Source organism: Hyperolius riggenbachi, chromosome 5 (assembly GCF_040937935.1).
Source record: "Hyperolius riggenbachi isolate aHypRig1 chromosome 5, aHypRig1.pri, whole genome shotgun sequence".
Classification (NCBI taxonomy): domain Eukaryota; kingdom Metazoa; phylum Chordata; class Amphibia; order Anura; family Hyperoliidae; genus Hyperolius; species Hyperolius riggenbachi.
In genome coordinates, this window is record NC_090650.1 from 148,990,188 (window position 1) to 149,013,028 (window position 22,841).

The window sequence follows — 22,841 nt, forward strand, 5'->3', positions numbered from 1 at the left end:
CCGCAAAAGACTTCAATGGGGAGGCGAACTTTGAAAACTAGAAACACTTATGCTGGCCACAAAAGTGATGGAAAAGATGTTTCAAGGGGTCTAACACCTGGAGGGGGGCATGGATGAGTGGGATAGATGCCAAAAGTCTCGGGGAAAAATCTGGATTTGATGCAAAGCAGCGTTTTAAGGGCAGAAAACACATTGAATGCTAAATTGGAGGCCTAAAGTGCTTTTAAAAAATCTTGCACGTGTATACATCAATCAGGGAGTGTAAGTAGAGTACTGCTTCACACTGACACACCAAACTCACTGTGTAACGCACCGCAAACAGCTGTTTGTGTAGTGAAGGCCGTGCTGGACTGGTGCGCACCATGGCGAGAGTGCAGGCCGTGGCAGTTTTCAAGCCCATATGGTCGCCGGGCTGTGGTAGCTCAATGATTGAACAACAGTGACTGTCCAGCTGATCAAATTTAGTCTGTCCACAATGAAGCAGCGACCTTATTATCTTGGGTGTGCCCTTCCCCCCTCCCCCCCCCCCCCGAGACACTCATATAGCCGTCGGTCATTGCTTCATTGTGATATGCAAGCCCCTTCACCGTGGCAAGGTAATGATCACGAAGGGGAATTGACACATGTACATGCCTTTTGTTTTGTTGTTGCAGCTGCAGTGCAACCAGAAAAATTAGGCAGGCATGTACACGCACCAGAAAAAGTAGTATAGCGGCCTTAAAAATTCAGGAATCCACCGGAGAAGGCAGTCAAGCGGCCTGCGGGCAGAGATGCTGTGTGTGGGGACTGACTTAGTCTTCGAGCGGCCAGTAGCCCTCTGGGATCCATGCCTCATTCATTTTGATAAAGGTGAGGTACTGAACACTTTTGTGTCTTAGGCAACTTCTCAGTGACAGGCACAGTGACACTGCGTGCGCTCACGTAGGTAGGTGGGTGCATTGTGAACAACAGGTAGGTATATGCAGTGATGGGTATTATAATGTACACCTGGCAAAGTAGTAATTATACCACCAAGGAGCCAAAGGCCAGATGCGACTGACTGACAGGGTTGTATATAATGCAAGTGTGCCACACAAAAAAAAAAAAAGATCACAAGAACAAGATTAGCTCTCAAAACAGCTGTTGAGGGGTGCTTTTTTAGCAATAAGAATTAGCAAGGAGCACGCTAAGAAGCCTACAAGAGCCTAACTAAGCTTTCCCTATAGGTCTCTGCACAGCAGCTCTCCTTCTCTAATTACTGCAGGCACACGAGTGAGTCCAATGCCTGATGCTGCCTGCCTTTTATAAGGGGGGGGGGGGGGGGCTCCAGGAGGGAGTGTAACCTGATTGGCTACAATGTGCCTGCTGACTGTGATGTGTAAAGGGTCAAAGTTGACCTGAATGGTGCATTATAGGGGCGAACCAAACTTCCATAAAAGTTTGCGTTCGTCCGCGAACACGAACCACCGAAATTCGCTGGGAACAGTTCGCCGGCGAACCGTTTGGGCCGTCTCTACTGACCAATAGCACAAAACAATGGTCACCTTCCATTGTTGCTTCCGCTTCAGCTGCAGCATCCATCAATTGTAAATAACTTTGTTATAGGGTACGCAAACCAACTGGCACATACTGATAAGTTTTAGGATGCCCAAAATTTACAGTAGTGTGCACTGAATCCACTTGCGTTTATGTAAAATTCACTGCTGCACAGTGGGGATTTGATTTAAAGCAAACTGATTTAATTCACAATTTAAATCACTAGTCAGTAAGGCTTGATTTAAATCATAGTTTTCTACATAAAGAATAATTCGTGCTGGTATAACTTTAATATGCAAGTAGATGAAGATTTTTAGAATAACTTTTATTATTCGTTTTTTTTATTCCCAGTACTGCTTGTCTGCTTTCCCCTCCCTCAGAATTACTTTAAACAACAATTATGGACAAGCACCATCCAGAATCTTACAGGGGCAGCACGGTGGCGTAGTGGTGGGGCAGCACGGTGGCGTAGTGGTTAGCTCTCTCGCCTTGCAGCGCTGGGTCCCTGGTTCGAATCCCAGCCAGGGCACTATCTGCAAAGAGTTTGTATGTTCTCTCCGTGTCTGCGTGGGTTTCCTCCGGGCACTCCGGTTTCCTCCCACATTCCAAAAATATACAGATAAGTTAATTGGCTCCCCCTAAAAATTGGCCCTAGACTACAGTACTTACATTACATAATATAGACATATGGAAATGGTAGGGATTAGATTGTGAGCTCCTTTGAGGGACAGTTAGTGACAAGACAATATATATATATATATATATATATACACTGTACAGCGCTGCGTAATATGTCGGCGCTATATAAATACTAAATAATAATAATAATAATAATAAATAAATAAAGATAAAGAGGAATGTGCTAACTGGGCAATTACAGCATAGAAAGAAGCACAAGAGACAGCACCCAATATAAGCAGCACAAGACCACTGCAAAGTATCTCAAAAGGTATGTATAAAGTTTATTGGGGAAACAGTAAACAAATTAAAAAAAAAACATTTAAAAATCACCAGCGATGATAGCAGCGGTGTACATGTAATTAATCTAATAATCTAGGAAATTACAATTCCTCATCATCAACCTCATAGTGATACAAAAATACTATTCCTCAAAAACAAAATATATTATATATTGTAATAGGATAAGCCAAAGGGCAATACAATTGATCATAAAATAGGTTATTCATTAACAAGTGACAAGATTAGCTAAAAAAATCAATCTTTCAAACTATTGCACAACAATCCAAATAAAGTGACATATAGAAATGAGAGGACCGAATGGTGACAAAATGTGAGAAAATATATCCAATATTATGCCATAAGCATGAATTTGCATAAACCACCAGAGAGACCGTGCAATAAAAAATAAAGAGGTTAAGAGAAAGGCTCAAGACTTACACCATAGAGGCTGGATGACCATATGAGCACCGCCGCACGCAGGCGCACGCCGCAGCGGGCGCTTCTACTTACCTCCTGGGGGATCCAGGCGTCGGTATCTGTTCTCCTTCCTTTCCTGCGATGCTCTGGTGAGATCGCTGTCAGTGATCTCACTACAGAGTTACAGCACCACCCAGAGGACGTAGAGAAAATTGCAGCGCTGGAGCCCAGGGAGATGAGTGAGAGCAGGGACTGCTGCAGAGACTCTGGCAGCATGATTTTTTCTTCTGATTTTAGTGTCTGAAACATTTTACAAAGACCCTAAAATCAAGAAATAATCATACAGGGGGGTTAAGGAGAGGGAAGGTTCTAGGTCCTATAGAGCCTTCCCATTCTCCTCCCGGTCTCTGCATTCCCCTGCAGGCTCCCCCTGTAAGCTGTCCACGACCGTTCAGTCGTGGACTGCTCTCTTCCGTGATAGGCTGGCTTCAGCAGTCTTCGGAAGCACTCAGGCTACCGAAGACGGGCCGCTACGTACTGCCCATGCACAAGAGCCCTCTCTTGCGCTCTCGCGCGTGAGCAGTACAGAGCTGCCAGTCTTCGGAAAAGCCAGAGTGCTTCCATACACTGCCGAATGCCACAGGAGGGGATAGGACACCAGGAGGAGAACAAACCCAGAACCATCTGTCTCCTTAGGTGTGTATGTGTTTTTTTTTTGTTTTGTTTTTAAATCTGCTTCATACTCACTTTAATATTACAGAGCCAAATTATCCCAACATGCATACAGACTGTTTTGGATTGGTTGATCCTCATCGGTGCATGGCATGGATTATAATTGGCTCTATGGGGTAGGACTTGAAACTCCCAGAGTTACAGATGGTCCAGCAAGCTCATGGTGAACCCAATCACCTCGGAGTGGGTAAGGGGCTGAAAGACACCAAAAAGCCTCCTTTACTAAAATGCCATGCGAATCAGAAGTTTGCCTTCTTAAAACAGAAGATATTTGCGATAATTCAGGTTGGAATGAGAATGAAGTGTCCCACAATGCATCACTGCTGAAAATGCAAATCATCTCTTTGTTGTCCCTGATCATTAAACACACTTCAAGAACCGCTGGAATGCAATGATGTGTCAGCTTGTTGAACCAGAACTCCTAGGTGTGTGTAAGGGGCTGAAAGAGACTGAAATGCCTCCTTCTTAAAATTCTATGAAAAACCATTACTATTAATCCATAACATGCACTGATGAGGGTCAACCTATCCAACACAGTCTGGATGCATGTTAGATTCGTTTGGCTCTGTAATATTAACAAGCTGACACATCGTTCACTTGAATGGAACAACTGGTCATCACCTACAATCATTACTTCATAGCCAAATAAAACAGTGGTACACAGCCCATTGACATGCATTCAGGAGAAGATCACTACTTCCTAAAATGCCAAAGACAGCAAAAGTTTCAGATGGGTGTTTGACTCAAATGCTGCTGTCCTCCATCATAGCCTATAGTGTTTACACATCTCAAGTGCTGAATGCTATCTGTCAATTATAAATAGGGGTTCGGCTGATTGGTTCTTTATAACCATGTCAATCATCAACACAATTCCCAATAATGGAAAAGGTATCATCCCTTATAAGAGTATATTTAAGTGACCAACACTTATAAATATTGGGTCCTAAAAAGTGCCATTATTACCACTAAAATAAGGGCCCTTTTCTGCAGAAAAGCGCTGGCTGTTTTATAAATTAGGCCCTATGGGTGGTTATAGTAGACAATCACTATTTCATCACTCATGCAGAAAATTGTCGATCAAGCAAGCAGGCTTAAAAGCCTGTCCTTCCCACTATTACTCCTCCCAGAGGGAGAAGCAGTCAGATTGTGGCCTCACATTTCACTGCCTTCTCCAGTCAATGTGCAGCTATAATGCAACTGTAAAAAGTAGATTAACGTCTAATTTGCTGTTGAAAACATTAGACAGAGGAGATATACATTTAATAAGCAACTTAGGGGCAGATCACATTAAAGCCTTGAAAATAGTAAAGATGATAGAACAATGGCTGCAAAGCAGAGCAAATATCTGTTATTTAGAATACTGAAGTAATATACAGTATGTGATGGTCTGTAAAAGCAACCACTAAACTTCAAATGTAGAGATAAGACAACAACTGCCCTTACTCTACACCAGACAAGACTTCTACATTAACCTTCTGAAGCCATTATAATGATGTTTAGAATGTTTATCTCTGTTATATTCTAAGTGGTTAGTTATATACTGAAACTGTGGTATTATAATATAATTTAATAACCACAGGATACTGAATGGCCTGCAAAGTTCCAGTTCTACATCCAGCACTGATCAAAGAACCATGCCTACATACAGCAGTTTCTACATACCTGGACCAGATAGTGTGCTATATATTTGTAGCTACATTAACTCCACACTGCAGTAAAAAAATGCCACATTTTAGCGGAAAATGCAAAATTGGATGTTAAATGAATCCTGTGGTTCTAATAGGACGTGCTCAAACTGTCAAATGGAACTTGGGTACCACATGCACGGTCTAAACCGCAAATGCAAAATCTTGACCTGCTGTAGATTTGGTTCTGCCACTGCTAACACCCACGGTCCACAGTAAAGGAGAAGCAGGCTGAAGCCGAGCAGAAGTATGGGGCACAACATTGGTTTGCAAACAAAAAAATGGGAATCCTGCTTCAATCCTCCCTAGGATAGAACTCCAGTTGTTTTTTTTACAGTCCAATAGGGAGCCGCATGCTTCCAAAAGCCTCTGATCAGTTTCAGGAGGAGCAGCAGCAGCTGCGGGAGGAGGTGGACGGTATGGAGGATAAGGCCACAAAATGAGCGGAAGCAAATGGCAGGAATGTAAACAACGTGACGCCAGAGTATCCTGAGCAAATGCCCTTACCACACCATTTCTGCATCCACTGCATTTGCATCATAGTGTGAACCGATCCTTATGCGGGCCTGTTGCTGCTGCAGGCAGGACGTATTCCCTTATTGGTAGATGTTTTCTCATCTTATTGACACAATACGTTTTCAGTTACTAGCAACTACAAACTACTGAAAATTATTTAATGCACATGTGAAGCAAATAGTAAATTTCAGTTTTTATACATAACTATGTAAAGGGAAGGCTCTGGGTACCATAGAGGCATACCAGGGCTGTGGAGTCGGTACAAAAATCATACGACTCCGACTCCTCAGTTTATGAAACCACCGACTCCAGGTACCCACAATTGCTCCGACACCTCGACTCTGACTCCTTAGTCTAATTTTTACAAAGGCTATGAATTTGGTTAAAAAATCATCCAACATTGATGTTTATTGAAACCACTGACTCCGACTCCAGGTACCCAAAATTGATCCGACTCCTCGACTCCGGCTCCACGGCCTTGAGGCATACGTATTAGTATGCCGCTCTTGAGTTAGGCTGGGGGTGAGCTGAACGATGACAACATATCAGGTATTGTAGAATTTGAAAGATAACTTAGCGCACTCTTAAAGAGACTCTTTTCTTTGCTACTAATGTTCTATTCATTATCTGTACTATACATACAATTCATTATATCATAAGTTTTTTTTTCACTTAGGCTTGCTTGAAGACTTAACTGTTAACCCCAAGCTTTTTAAGATCCCCCAATAATTTACATGACATTCAGGAGCACACTACATGGAGACAATGGCTATCATTCATAAAGCATTTCCGCATGCGGAAATGCATGAAACAGCTGACTTTACCGAACATTCGACAAAGTCAGCATTCATAAAGGCTCTTTCTGCATGAAAAAATGACACTACCGAGCAGAGTGATAAATCACCGCCTTGTGCGGTGATTATCGGAACAAATGTAGCAAAATGTTAATTCATAAAGATCACCGCAAGCGGTGTGAGGTCGGGAAGTACCGCTCACTCTGATGTGGCGATAACAATGTAAGTGAATGGAGACACACAGACCTCCCAGGCAGCTGCAGCAGAGCGGAACATGGAGAAATGTATCAACTCGGCAGCTTCTGTGTCTCCGCAAGCCTACCGCCTGCCTACCGCCAGCCTAGTTCGGGGAATCTCCGCACTGCTACCGCACATGGATACTTTTTTATGAATGCCCACCCAGAAATCTAAAACACCGCCAGCTGTGTTTTCCCGCATTGATTCCCCTTACCGACAGCTCCTTTATGAATGATAGCCATTAAACGTACAGTCCCAGAAGGATAAGAAACACCAGGATGACATTTCTTGCCACCACTAGCTCAATTATTGTTTTCCTAAACTAGGGTAGGTCTTTTCCAGCTTTTCTCCTTCAGTAGTTCACAGTCACGGTAATTATGACAAAAGTCATTATTTTATTTACATGCACTGGCGTCTGGTATTGGATTAACATAAACGTCTAAGGCCTGGGACCCACTACAAAGCACTATCGCGATCGCTAGCGATTTGTGGTAGTGCTTTGCAAGCGATTTTGGAAGCGTTTTCCCTACTCCTATACAATACATTACAATGGAAAAGCTCCCAAAATGCTGCATGTCCTGCAATTGCGATTTGCCTAATCACAGTCGCTCTAATGGAATCTGTCTTATCCATTTACATTGGCAGAGCATTTAGGGAAATCGCTAGCAAGTAAAAGCGACTCCCAAAAGCTAAAAAACAAAATGCTCTTGTGGGTCCAGCCCTTAGATTGATAACTGCTGTAATAAACTCACTAAAATAATAACATTACACATTATACAATCTTTATCTAACTTTCAAGTCTTGAATGCAGCTCTTTAGAGCACATTTACAATATGGAAAGTGATCCATTTGCAATGGCCTTGTGAGGCAGAGAAGTTCAAAAACTGTGACTGTGATTGGGCAGTTAGATTATGACAGGCGCAGGGTCAGGAAAATCAGCGGAGCATCTGGCAAAAGGGGGCTAGAAAGAGAAACCTCCACCTTTTCTCCCCTCTACATTATTTCCAAATGATGCTTTTTTGCTTTTTATAAAGTGAAGTTTAGCCTTGATCAAGTGAACAGTAAAATACAGAGGAAGACATGACATTTAAACTAATATATCTACTCTATTTTATATTGATTACTTAAAGGTCACAAATAAAACTGTTTTCGGGGAAACCTGAAGTGAGGAGAATATGAAGAGTGATATTACTGTGGCCTTTCAAAAATCCTACTTTCCCAGCTGTCATTGTTTTGCTTCAGGAGATTCTCAGTCACACACCTGGTACAAGCATGCTGCCAATGGAGTCAAGAATATATGATCAGCTGTTCATTAAGAGAAGAGGGTCACTACTGCTGCCAATCAAGTAGCATTATTCAAAAGTAGTTAGCAATGACATCCTCATGTAAGTCGCACTTCAAGTTTACTATAATGGTAACAATTCAAAGAACGGCTTGATTAAATATAACTTGCAGATATTTTAAGTCTAAAAATAAAATGATGCACAGTATTTTAAACAGTGTACACGTCATTTTTTTACGGTAATTTGAAAAAGTCAACAAATTCAATTAAATATTCCTCCTCTGCATGTAAGAATATGTACTGTGAAAACAGTTACAATTTCACACTAGAATAAAGATACATCAGTGTGTGAAATAATGTGACTCAGTATCTGTTTCCTGTTGAACATTTAAAACCAGGAAGAGTCCTGCCGCAAAAAGTCAAGTTTTGTAAGACCTCTGCAGCAATCACTGATGTGCTGATATAGTCATAGGTCAGGACTGACCACCTGCTAGGGACATCTTGAAAACAATGCTAGAATTCTATCCACTAATTGGTGTGCTATTAACACAAGGTCATGGTAACAATGAACAGACACTGACGTCTGCTCAATGAGGCTCTCATGTTCAGCCATAAACGAATGAGTTTAGAGATCATAATTTTGACAATTTTACAAATAATGGACACAACAAGCATCTGGCTTCACTGTATTGTGCATCATAACTACTGAAAGGGAACTGACATTTAAGTATGAAAATTAATGGAGAACTATCAATCCAACCTCCAGATGACTATATAACCAATGACATTTAAAACCAAATAGTACCCGACTTACCATTCACCTACAGATGGGCACTAGATGTGGCAAAAAGATCAATCTGATCAGAAAGGAATCAAATCCTTCCAAATACTAGAAATTGATTTTTAATAGATTTCAGTATCTATCAAACTGCAGTAGTGCACTGCATCGATCTACTGCCGCTCCTAATTCATTGCCAATCTATAGCCAATCCATTTGGTGCGATCGACCAATCAATTTTCAGCCAAATTGTACATTCAATCAGAGTAATCAAATATGCAGGCAATTTATGGGAAATATTGATAAATGTATGGGTACCTTTATACATACAAAAAGATTTGTCCTCATATATAAAATATACTGGACTGTTTTTGTTATGACATCTTTTGTTGTTACATGTTACAGTATTGTGTAAGTAGTTTAAAGCATACTACAGCACACAAAAATCATTGTTTACATTGCATATCCAAATCCAGAATTGTCTGAAAGTAAATCCTTTATCCACACGTTCTTTCATGACAAGGAATATTAACACTCCCCTCTTTATTCCAATTAAGAAATCTCGCTGCCTAGTTGTCCATCTGGTCTTTTGGCTTCACTGGTGTCTGAGTCACACACCTAGCACAAACATGGCAAGCAGCCAGTGATCTTACTCATTCTGGGTCAGTGATTCAGCAAGTATTGGGGGAGAGGATAAGCCAGACAAGTAGCATTGGAAAAAGAAATAAACATGTCAGACTCTATATCCCTTTTCACTACAGGTTTCCTTTAATCTTGGAGAACAAGACTTATGGAAGACTGAGGGCCCGTTTCCACTAGAGCGAATCCGCATGCGTTGTCTGCATGCGGATTCGCATAACCAATACAAGCGGATGAAACCGTTTCCACTTGTCAGTTTTTTGGTGCGTTTTTCTGTGCAGGATTTTTCTGCACGGTAGGGCCTGCAGAATTCGCCTGCGTGTGGAATGCAGGCGATTCGCAGGCAATGTATTTAATAGGGGAAATCGCACATGCGTTTTTTACCGCGATTTCGCATGCGAATTCGCACTAAAAATAATGTACATTGAGCCAGGCAGTGACATGGTTAAATTCGCTGATAGCCTGCCTATGCGAAATCGCATGCGAAATCGCGGCAAAAATCGCATGCGGAATCGCATCCGCATGCGATTTTGTCAGCGGTGGAATCCCAGCGATTCGCACCGCACTAGTGGAAACGGGCCCTCAGAGGTGAGTTTTCAGTTCCTCAACCCAGGGTCGTAGCTAGAAACCATAAGGCCCCATAGCAACATTTTGGTTAAGCCCTCCACAAAAAACATTATAAGGCACCTTTGTGCCCCTCCACACACATCAGTTTTAGGTAGCCAGAGGTAACCTCCAGAATTAGGCAACTCCCCAGTATTGGTAACCAGAGGTAGCCCCCGAGTATAGGTAGCCAGAAGTACTCCTCACTAAAGGTAGCCAGAGTTATCCCTAGTATCAGGTAGCCCCAGTATGGGTAATCAGAGGGGCCTCCAGTAAAAGACAGCATCCCAGTATAGATAGCCAGAGGTGCCTTCAGTATTAGGTAACTGACAGTATAGATAACTACTCTCGTTTGCTCTGCTCGCATTACAATGCACATCAGGGGGCCCACTGCAAATTTATTACCTTCATTGAGCACCTCATGGCTACAGTCCCCATAGCAATCATTATGGCTGCTATGGTAATCTTGTCTCAAACACAATACACAATAGTGCATGTAGTTTGCGACTTTTGGATAGTGTTGACATGTTCGGAAACTCGTTCAGAAATACTCCGATCCGAACCTGCATGCGGACAACACCAGGAGGTGTAAACTCACCCTTCTTGCTGCCTGTGTCCACTGCACTCCACATCAAAGTATATGAGAGCTGGAACACGACGTGGAGCGCAGTGGCCAGAGGCAGAGACAAAAGTGAGTTAACACACCCCGCCGCTGTCTGCATACAGATTCTGATTGGAAGAATGCGAAACGAGGCTCCGAATCTGAATAACCCAAATACGTCAACACTGATTTTGGGCTTACAAGAATAAGATAAACACTTAACACTTATATCTTATAGTAACTTCAATGGTCACATGAGTGTCACATGATGTCACCCGTAGTAGTTAAAAAGCTACCTCTTCTGTCTTTTATGTCAAAGATTTTGATTTTGTTTCAAAGAAATGTGTACGGTTTCACAAGCACAGCTTTAGAGATTAACATTGCAAAGCCCTCAAAGCTTTCTTGGGTGCCCGAGTAAGTATTGTTTACTCTAACATGGATCCAGACATTTTGCTAGGTTCCATAAATTTGACCTACAAATCTTGAAATTTATGGCCACCTAAAAACTGCCAACGAAAACAAGCCGGAGGGGGTGCAGTAAAGTTATGTAAGATGTCACAACTTCAATCCAACAAAAAGGATTTACAATTTGAGCCATATGGACTTAATATAGATATAGACCTTAATTTCTTTACAGCTGATGATCAGAATAGAGTGTGAACTGCAGCCCTGGACAGCATATCACCCAGATGTGCATTTTAAGTGGATATAGATTAATGAATATTAGTCTAATATATTGGGATATTGTTTATTTACCTTCTTTAACAGTTGAGGATATGTCTGAATGAGTTTGCATGCATTCTGGAAATTCCCTGCATGAATATGTGTTCTAATTCATTAATTGTATGTATTTTTTTTCACTGTGTTTAAGAGTTTTACTCCAAAATGCTGGAACTATCCCCCCCCCCCCCCCCCCCCGTAGCTCTGAATGGCATTGCCTTCTAATGAAGATCAAATCACAACAGATTGGCTTATATTGATGGACAGGGTCAGGAGCCAATGAATGCGGCTCCTGACCATTACACAGAGCCTTGCCGTCACAGTGACGGGAGAGAGAGGAGCTTGGGGCGATGGGAGAGCGGCAGGTATGTGCGACAATTCGTCGGTAAGCGCCGTTTTGTGGTACCAGCAGTCTCTGGTCCTTAATGTTGCCAGAGACTTTTGATGTGCGTCCGTTCAATATGAACATGGCTCACTGCTACCACTAGTAAAGGACTTTTTAGGGAGTTTGTAAACAAAGTTTACTTTTCAATATCGCCTTATCATGAGCTTTCTTTTGAGCCACTAAATATAGCAATTTGACAATATCAGCCTGAGATCAGCCAGTAAAAGTACTCAAGAACGGTGCAATTTTTAGTGAACATTCTTATTTATGATGAGGTCAATCAGACCAAAAGAAAAGATTGTATTTAGGACCCATTCACACTGATGGGAAAAACATTTATGTAACACAATTAAACGCAACATCAGATGGTAAATGCATTATATGTTATTAATAGGATGCGTTTACACTGTCAAATGGAAAGCAAATGCATGATGTGCCCGCCAGACTTCAAATGCAAACTCCCAACCTGATGCAATTTTCTGCAGTCGCAACGCAAAATGCCGACCGCAATAATGAATAGGATACAATGAAAACCTATGGGAACATAGGATTCCCACCACATGAAAAATGCTACCTGTCCCATAGAAATTCGGAGCTCATCCTATCCTCACTTGTCCCAGTGACCAGGAAATATAGTGCTTCTTATTGGTTTGCTAAAGAACCAATGGGAATCCTTCTGCAACAGAGAAAATGTTCATTTTCATTGGGTCATGTGGATCAATAAGAATCCTCCCTGTTGCTAGGTAGGAGTCACATGTTTTGGTTTTTATTTTACAAACCAACAGAAAGCCCCCATGCTCCCTGCTCTCTGGGTGAGCAGCAGATGAGCAGGGATAACTAAAAAAAAGTGGTGGAAGTACTAGTGGACAGGTGAGAGGACGGCTGGCAACTCAAATGCAGTGGCCAGTGTGATGTGCTTACCGCTCCATTTATGCATACGCTGTGTTTGCGCTATTGTGTGAACCTGGCCTTAGAAAATCCAACTTGGGATCGTATCTAAACCAGTTACAATCTTATTTACAATATGATCTGAATAATCTGGTTGAAAATACAATCACTCACTAAAAACTGTACCATTAATGGGAACCTTTACAATATAAAATAAGGTGTGGGTGCAGCGGAGGTACTCATTGTTTGACAATATTGCCCTGCGTGGAGTTTGTTTTGATACAGGTATTCCGTGAATCTGGAAACTGACTTTTAAGATACATGTATACAGTATAATGTTGGAACACTGACAGAGGTGAACTGAACTGTGATGATGACATTGGCCTAAGGTAGTGATTGTTGGAGCACTGGAACTTTGTATAAGTGAAGAGATGTCAGCATCATGCAGTTGCTGTTAGTACTCTGAAGAAGAAGCTTTGGTTCATTGCAGATTTCTGTATCATTCACAATGCATGCTGCTTGAGCTAAACCCGTCTGTTACATATGAATAAATAAAGATCTGCCTTCAGAATGTCCTGCCTCACGTATTAACCCATTATACGTCAGTGGGTCATACGGTTCTTGGCAAGACCTCCTAACACATTACAGCATCCAGCAATTTCCTTGTAATTGGAGCTGTCCAATCTCTAGCGCTGAATTCCGTTCACCTCAATCTCAGCAGAGAAGCCATTCATAGCACCTGCAATGGCACATTTGTAGCATACTAGCCAGCAATGACACCCAAGGCACATCAGCCATACCCTATGCTCTTTATGCTTTATGTCACAACGCTAGCAAAGACAGCTAGAGGCTTCATGTAGTGTCACATGCTAAGACACTGCACACAGCTGTCACTAAAAAGGCTGGAATGAGGTTTTCTTTGTCTTAAGCCAGCCACATACGAACCACCCATATGGAACACTTCCCAGCATATAGTGAGGCCATTCCGCCTATAGCATCACTGCTTGCAGCTTGCTCTGATAGATACAGCAACCCATCCTAAGGAGGAAGGGGGGCGTTGAGGGGGCCAATACAGTCTCTAATCCATTTAAGCAATGTATTGCCATCCACAGCCTCTTCGTTATACCTGCAATGGGATAATAGCACAGCACACCAGGTAGTGACATCCGCATTGTGCATCACATGCGCGAAAACCTAATGCACAACAGACGCGGACCTCACTGTTAACCCATTTATTGCCACATTCATCTGAAAATCGATGCAGACCTATATTTGAGATTTGTATTCTACAGAGCAAAGATATGGAAGGAGGTCCTTTCCAAAGTAAAAAAAAAATCCCCACTCCTTTGCAGGGAAAGGGGAGGACACAGAATCAGTCCCAGGGGTAGCTGCAGGGATAAACAAGCAAAATTTCTAACAAAGAGGAAAAGATTCAGAACGTGGTTATCTCACCTGAATGATAAGTGTCCGAGCAGAATAAATCATAATCCACTGTGCCTTGGAAAGGTACTAAATCCACCACGTGTCATTCATGACTCAGGACATTCAGCACTGCAGGAAAAGGACAGATCCGGAATGTTCCCCTTGCGTCCAGTTTAGATATGCAGCAATCCTTTCATAGATGCACCATGTTCCAGCACAGACAGCAGATGTGCTTAAACGCTATAATGCTGCTGCACATTCTCCCCCTCCCTTCACAATCCACTCTCTAGGTACCAGGAAAGCTGCAACCAACCACAAGCTGATGATCACTGGATGACAGGTCCTCCTTTGTCCCTCCTACTTCTCCTCCCATCACATACAACCTCAGTATACTCTGTTCTACAGATTAGCTTTTGCCTACAAAAAAAACGTAGTTAATCCTCTTTCTACGACCTGCTCTGCTGCTGTCTGCTGTAGCAAGGACAAGGGGTTGTGTCACTGACTACCTCCTCATTAACTTTGTATGATGTCCATTGGCTGCATAGCAGGATGTTCAGGTAGTAATTCTGCAAATTCTAGTGCATGATGGTGCCAATGTGGTAAGACAAGTATAATGCAGATCTATTTTTTGTTTTTTTTATTTACTGCATACAGCAACAACTGCTTCACGCCAGTTTATGGAGTGAAATGCACAGTTAAAGGACACCTGATAAGAGGGATATTGAGGCTGTCATATTTATTTCCTGTTAAACAATACCAGTTGCCTGGCACTCTGCTGATTTTTCATGCATCATCAATAGTGCTTGAACCACACACAAGCATACAGCTTGTCCTGTCAGGCCTGGAACTCACCACAAAACACTCGCTAATCGCAATCGCTAGTTTATATACTTTACATTGCAGAAACGCTAATCTCTAAACGCTGAAAATGCTGCATGTCCTGCGATTTTGGTAGTTGCAATCGCTCCAGTGGAATTTGACCCATTCATTAACATTAGCTGAGCGTTTAGGGAAATTGCTAGCGTCTTGAATCGCTCCCTAAACGCTCACAAAATCGCTGTAGTGGGTTTGAGCTCTCAGACTTCGGTCAGAAGCACTTGATCTGCATTCTTGTTTAGGGTCTATGGCTAAAGGTGGCAACACAGCATACAATTTTTTAAACATCTGTTCAATCCAAGAACTGCAATCAAGTTTTCTGACTGATTGTAACATTTCAAAAATATGACCAATGTACTATCCAATTATGATAAAAATGATTGAAAACTCTGAGAAAATTGCTAGGTTGCATATATTAATAAACTTACAAAGACACACCATACAATATTTAGAAAAATTGAAGATTTTCCAGCATTCCGGATCGATAAAAAAAAAAAAACGTGAAATCTGGTCGGATTTTTTAGTCGAATGAAAAAAAGCTTTTGATTTTTTCGGGAGATCCAATCATATTTATCGAAATTGCCATAAAATCAGATCATTTTATTGTATCGTGTGTGGCCACTTTAAGAGTATTGTAAATTGAAGCTCAGCAGGACAGCCAGGCAACATGCATTGTTTAGAGAAGGCAAATAACATTTATATTGCGCTTTTCTCCTGGCGGACTCAAAGCGCCAGAGCTGCAGCCACTAGGACGCGCTCTATAGGCAGTAGCAGTGTTAGGGAGACTTGCCTAAGGTCTCCTACTGAATAGGTGCTGGCTTACTGAACATGCAGAGCCGAGATTCGAACCCAGGTCTCCTGCGTCAGAGACAGAGCCCTTAACCATTACACCATCCAGCCACTTAACCACTTAAGTACCAGCGGCCTCTGCCCCCTTAAAGGGATACTGTAGGGGGGTCTGGGGAAAATGAGTTGAAGTTACCCGGGGCTTCTAATGGTCATCCTGTGCCCACGCAGCCACTCCCCAATGCTCCGGCCTCGCCTCTGGTTCACTTCTGGAATTTCAGACTTTAAAGTCTGAAAACCACTGCGCCTGCGTTGCCGTTTCCTCGCTTCCCCTGATGTCACCAGGAGCGCACGGTGCAGGCACAGACCATACTGGGCCTGCGAAGTACGCTCCTGGTGCCATCAGCGGGAGTGAGGACAGGGCAATGCAGGTGCAGTGGTTTCCAGACTTTAAAGTCTGAAATTCTAGAAGCAGGGGCGTAGCAATAGGGGGTGCAGAGGTAGCGACCGCACCGGGGCCCTTGGGCCAGAGGGGCCCCGAAGGGTCCACCCTCTATCACAGTATTAGCTCTCTATTGGTCCTGTGCTGGTAATAATCACTTCTATAGATGCTTTGAATAGTAGTAATCCTTAACACACTGTTCCCCAACCCCTTCTTGCACCTCTGACACTATGGTTGTCCTTGGCAAGTTTTGGTGCGCTGTATCAATTGCTATGTATAAAGTTCTTGGGGGGGGGGGCATGTAAAACCTGCACCAGGGCCCACAGCTCCTTAGCTACGCCACTGTCCGGAGGCGGGGCAAGAGCATTGGGGAGTGGCTGCGCGGGCACAGGATGCCTGCAGGGGACCATTAGAAGCCCCGGGTAACTTCAACTCATTTTCCCCTGACCCCCCTACAGTGTCCCTTAAAGGACCAGAGACCGCTGGTACCAGAACGACGTAATCCCGACGAATCACCACGCATACCCGCTGTCATCGCCGCTTGCCGAGACCCCAGGACATAGACTCTGCCGTGTCTATGATGGCAGAGTCATGTGAGCCGGTCAGGAGCCGCTTTCATTGGCTCCTGCCCCTGTTTTTCAATGTAAGCCAATGGGCATTGAAAGACAGGGCCAGGAGCCAATGAGATCGGCTCCTGACCGGCTCACATGGCTCTCCCGTCATAGAGACAGGCAGAGCCTGTGAGATGCGGCGAGACTCGTCGGGTTTGAGCGGCACGATCGGTGGGGAGCGACGGAAGAGGCGAATGCGCGCAGAGGCGGCTAATTGAAATCTACGCCCTGCCAGCTAGGAGCCCACCAAAACAGGGCGTAGATTTCAATTAGCTTGGTCCTTAAATAGTTAAAAGGAAAAAAAAATATGCAGATGGTAGAAAATAGACACTAGCAGTCACATAGACACATGCAGAGAGATGTGGACACCACAACTGTACACAGACTGGATGCAGACACAGAACGTGTGTGGTAGTCTGTCTGTATGTGCCAGTCTTTGTACAATCATTGTGTTCAAATCTCTCTGTATGTGCCTATGTGACTGCCAGCGTCTGTTTGGGCCAGTCTGTGCAATTGATTTTATGTGTGTACACGTCTATGTATGTATAAACAGAGACATGTAGACATTTGCACCCAGACTAGTGGTGCCCATACATGGTACAATTTTTTCCAATAATTTGGTTTGATTATTCCGTTAAATATAATCCATCGAATATAAAGATTTTTCCAACATGTCCGATCAGACTTTTATTGAAAAAACGGGATAATTGTTAGTTTTTCTTTTTCTAAAAAAAATTACTCTTTTTGATTCGATCGTTTTGGTCGAATAAATGGGAAAATCGAATTGTACTGTGTATGGGCACCATAACACATGCAGACAGACTGGCAGACACATACTGACACATTAACCCATTCGCGTTCCGTCGTTTTCACGTGAGAAATGTTCACCTTCCATTCATTAGCCTATTACTTTATCACTACTTATCACAATGCACTGATCTATATCTTGTTTTTTCCGCCACCAATTAGGCTTTCTTTGGGGGGTACATTTTGCTAAGAGCCACTTTACTGTAAATGCATTTTAACAGGAAGAATAAGAAAAAAATGGAAAAATTCATTATTTCTCAGTTTTCAGCCATTATAGTTTTAAAATAATACATGCCTTCATAATTAAAACTCACGTATTGTATTTGCCCATATGTCCCGGTTATTACACCGTTAAAATTATGTCCCTATCACAATGTATGGCGACAATATTTTATTTGGAAATAAAGGTGCTTTTTTTCCATTTTGCACCTATCACTATTTACAAGTTGAAATATTTCATCTTTACATTGATATATAAAAAGTTTAGACCCTTGGGTAAATATTTACATGTTTTTTTTTTTATTGTAATGTTTTTTTGTTTTTTTATAGTAAACATTTTATTTGGGTAGTTTTGGGAGGGTGGGAGGTAAACAATAGATTTATAATGTAAATGTGTGTTAATTTTTATTTATTTATTTTTTCAGGTGTAGTATTACTTTTTGGCCATGAGTTTGTTTACATGACGTCACTCTAAGCGTAGCACACACTTAGAGTGACGCATCGGGGAGGGAACAGCCAGAAAAAGCACAGCTTCCGAGAGAAGCTGTTGCTTTTTCAGCGGGGGAGAGGAATCAGTGATCGGGCACCATAGCCCGATACATTGATTCCGTGGCTACCGAATCCGCGGCCGGGAGTGCGCGTGCACGCGCGCGATCGGCCGCGGGAGCGCGTGGTAGCGCGCATGGTTCGTGGACGTAGAAACTACGTCCAGGAACCAAAATAGGTTAATGGTGCCCATACATGATACAATTTTTTCATTCTTTCATTCATTACATTCAGTCATTCGATTATTCTATTAGATCAAATATAAAGATTTTTCCAACATGTCTGATCGGAATTTTATTGAAAAAATAGGATAATCGTTAGTTTTTCTTGATCGAAATAAAAGATTCTTTTCAACTTTCATTCGATTGATCGTTTTAGTCGATTAAACGGGAAAATTGAACGTTTTTATTGTACCGTGTATGGGCTCCATAGCTCAGACATATTGTCAAGCTAATGCATTACACAGACTGACACACTCACTCAATGACAGGCTCACACATTACACACACTGACACACTGTGGCCTGGTGCACACCAGAGGAGTTTTTCTGAGCGTTTTGAGTTTTTAAATCTGCTGCTAATGTTATCCTATGTGTCTGTGCACACTGGAGCAATGAGGTTTTGTAAAAAAACCCATAGCATTACATTGGGAAGAGCTTTTGAGACCTCTAAAATCTCTTCCCAATGTAATGCTATGAGTTTTTTTACAAAACCTCATTGCTCCAGTGTGCACAGACACATAGGATAACATTAGCAGCAGATTTAAAAACTCAAAACGCTCAGAAAAACTCCTCTGGTGTGCACCAGGCCTGTCTTACACACTGACAGACTGATGCATTACACAGACTGACACACTGACAGGCTCACGCATTCCACAGGCTGACACACTGACAGGCTCACACACAAGGCTGGTGCACACCAAGAGCGGTTCTGAGCATTTTTTAAAACGCTTGCGCTTTGAAGACCACTTGGCTAATGTATTTCTATGGGATGGTGTACACCAGAGCGATTCGTTTTCCCTATAACGCAAACTGGGGTCCTGCAGCATTTTTGAGGTGATTCTGCCTCAATGTTAAAGGATACCCGAAGTGACATGTGATATGATGAGATAGACATGTGTATGTACAGTGCCTAGCACAAAAATAACTATGCTGTGTTCCTTTTTTTTTGGACTAAATATCAGGTATGAAAGTGGTTGACTCAGTCCTGACTCAGACAGGAAGCGACCACAGTGTGACCCTCACTGATAAGAAATTCCTCTTTTTATCTCTTTCTTGCTCTCAGAAGCCATTTTCTGCTAGGAAAGTGTTTTATAGTTGGAATTTCTTATCAGTGAGAGTCACACTGTAGTCACTTCCTGTCTGAGTCAGGGCTGAGTCAGCCACTTACATAACTGATATTTAACTCTTTCAGACAGAGACAGAAACAAAGGAACACAGCATAGTTATTTGTGTGCAAGGCACTGTACATACCCATGTCTATCTCATCATGTCACATGTCACTTCGGGTGTCCTTTAAGTATAGGAAAGTGGAAAATCGTTCTTAAAAAACGCTAGATCAGTGCGATTTTTCAAGCGTTTTTGTTATAGAAGCTGTTTAGTTACAGCTGTACTGTAACAAAAAATAAAATATGCTACACCAAAACACTCCATAAAACGCGGCATGTGTAGAAAATGCTCTGCACATGCCTAGAATCACTCTGAAAAAACGCTTCAAAAAACGCTAGCGTTTGCAGATACGCTAGTGGTTTTTGGTGTGCACTGGGCCTTACACACACTGACAGGATGATGCATGAGACAGACTTACTCACTGATTCACACAAATATTACACAGACTGACACACTGACTGGTTCATACTGAAAGCTGAAAGGCTCACACATTACACAGACTGACGCATGACACACACTGACACACTGACTCAGACACACTGACAGTCTAATGTACTACACAGACTAAGGCCTGGTGCACACCGAGCGGTTTTTGTAGCATTTTCCAAACTGCTTCCGCCTGTGAAAACGCTTGGCTAATGTATTTCAATGGGATGGTGCACACCGGCGGTTTGAGGTTTTTAGCAAACCGCAAAAGTGAGTCCTGCAGCACTTTTGCGGTTTGCAGAAGCGTTTTTGCCTCAATGTAAAGTATAGGAAAAGCTCAAACTGCTCTGGAAAACGCTAGATCAGAGCGGTTTTCCAGGCATTTTTGTTACAGAAGCTGTTCAGTAACAGCTTTAGTGTAACAATATTTGTAATCTGCTACACAAAAACGCTCCAAAAAATGCTAGGCATGTTTAGAAAACCTCTCTAAACATGCCTGCTTAGTATCGCTCTGAAATCTGCTCCAAAAATCTCTAGCGTTTTGAGGATCTGCTAGAGGTTTTGGTGTGCACTGGGCCTGACACATTGACAGGCTCACATATGACACAGACTGACACACTGACAGGCTTACACAATACACACACTGACACACCTTGCACACACTGACACACTGATTTACACAGACAGGCTCACACAGACAGGCTGACACACTACACAAACTTACACACTGACAGGCTCACACATGACACAGACAGACACACTGAAAGGCTCACACATTGACAGTCTGATGCATTACATAGACTGACACGCTGACAGGCTCACACATTACACAGACTGACACACTGACTTAGACACACTGACAGGCTGACACATTACACTCACTGACACACTCACTGACAGGCTGATACATTACACAGACTGACACACTGACTCATACACACTGACAGGCTGATGCATTACACACACATTATATACACTGACATGCTGATGTATTACATAGACTGACACACTGACTCATACACACTGACAGGCTGGCACAGTCACAGGCTGACAAATGACACTGACTCAGACACACTGACACGATCACACAATGACAGGCTGACGCATCACACAGATTGATACACTCACTCACTGACAGGCTGATACATTACAAAACACTGGGGCACATGAGAAGCAGGGGGCCCGAGCTCTACTACTACCCGGGACCCCCTCTCCACATGCAACGCCAAAAGGGCAGCGCAGGTGGACCCCAGTGCTTCTACCCCCAGGGGTATCACCTGCAGCTGCCACAGGATCAAAATGTCAAACATAAGAAGCGAATACTCACTCCAATACAGCAACTTGCCTTTAAAATTGGTCCACAGCCAGTCTGTAAGCCATTAAAAAGATGCAAATACCCGGTACATGCGCCTGTGCCTGCAGTACCAAGTCTAGCAAGACAGAAAAGGATGGCCATAGAGAGAGAGAGCTCGGTCACAAACAATCATAGATGATGTGACCAGCAAGGTGAACCGCATGCAGGTATCCCTCTCCAAGCCCTCCTCCCTACCACTGACCTGTCACTTGGAGCTGTAAAAGCAAAAGTAAGATTTTTACTTTTTACTTTACCTAAAATCTTACTTTTTCTTTCACTAATTCACACACACCTGGTACAGACGGACACACTGACAGGCTCACATGCTGACAGGCTGATACATTACACAGACTGACACACTGACTCATACACACTGACAGTCTGACACATTACACAGACTGACACACTGACAGGATCACACATGACACAGACTGAAACACTGACACACACTGACAGGCTCACACATTACACACACTGACGACTCACATACATTGCAGGCTCCCACATTACACAGAGATTGACATACTGACTCAAACAAAGTGACCGGGTGACATAGTTTACACCAGAGCTGAGACAAGGACCTGCAGCACCCAAGGCTGAGACACTAAAGTGCGCCCCTCCATCCCTCCCACCCCAGCCATCACACACTGATTGCTATTAGACTAAGAGGTGCCCCAGGACCCTCAACCCCCAACACCTTAATCTCTAGCTATCTGGCTGGCAGTCGCTGCAATGTATCCCCTTTTCTTATTTCTCTGTACTTCAAACACAATAGGGGAATGATAGCTGAGTGTGTTGTGCGCCCCCTTCTACACTGCGCCCTGAGGCTGGAGCCTCTCTCGCCTCTGACTTGGCCCGGCCCTGGTTTACACACTGACAGGCTCACACACTGACTGATCGACATACTGATAGGCTGACTAATTGCACAGACTGATACACTCACTGACAGGCTGACACATGTTGTAAATTATTTTAATTGTTATGTAAATGTTGCAGGTTAATAACCCAATTAAAGCCAATGAAAGTGTAAGGAAACGCGGAAAAGCCGCCGCGCGTACTGACAGCAAGAAGGCTGATTCCGCGTCCAGAGCGGTGGTTTGCACGCAGCAGCGTGCGTCTGGTGTGGCTGGGTCTGTTAGTTCACAGGTGGATGGAGAGCTACACGCGCGCGCGCCAGAAGTGAGGACCTTTATACCAGCAAGAGATGTATCAG

At 43.0% G+C, this 22,841-nt stretch overlaps 1 protein-coding gene across 3 annotated transcripts in view; it reads right to left on the bottom strand.

Annotated features, from left to right (window-relative positions):
• Positions 1-14,457, bottom strand: part of HECW1 (HECT, C2 and WW domain containing E3 ubiquitin protein ligase 1) — a 412,329-nt gene extending 397,872 nt beyond the window's left edge. For all 3 annotated transcript variants that reach the window (XM_068236363.1, XM_068236364.1, XM_068236365.1), the window contains exon 1: positions 14,205-14,457. In XM_068236363.1, coding sequence (XP_068092464.1) covers positions 14,205-14,237 — 33 coding nt within the window. In that variant the 5' untranslated portion in view covers positions 14,238-14,457. The remainder of the gene's footprint in view (positions 1-14,204) is intronic.
• Positions 14,458-22,841: the final 8,384 nt, after the last annotated feature.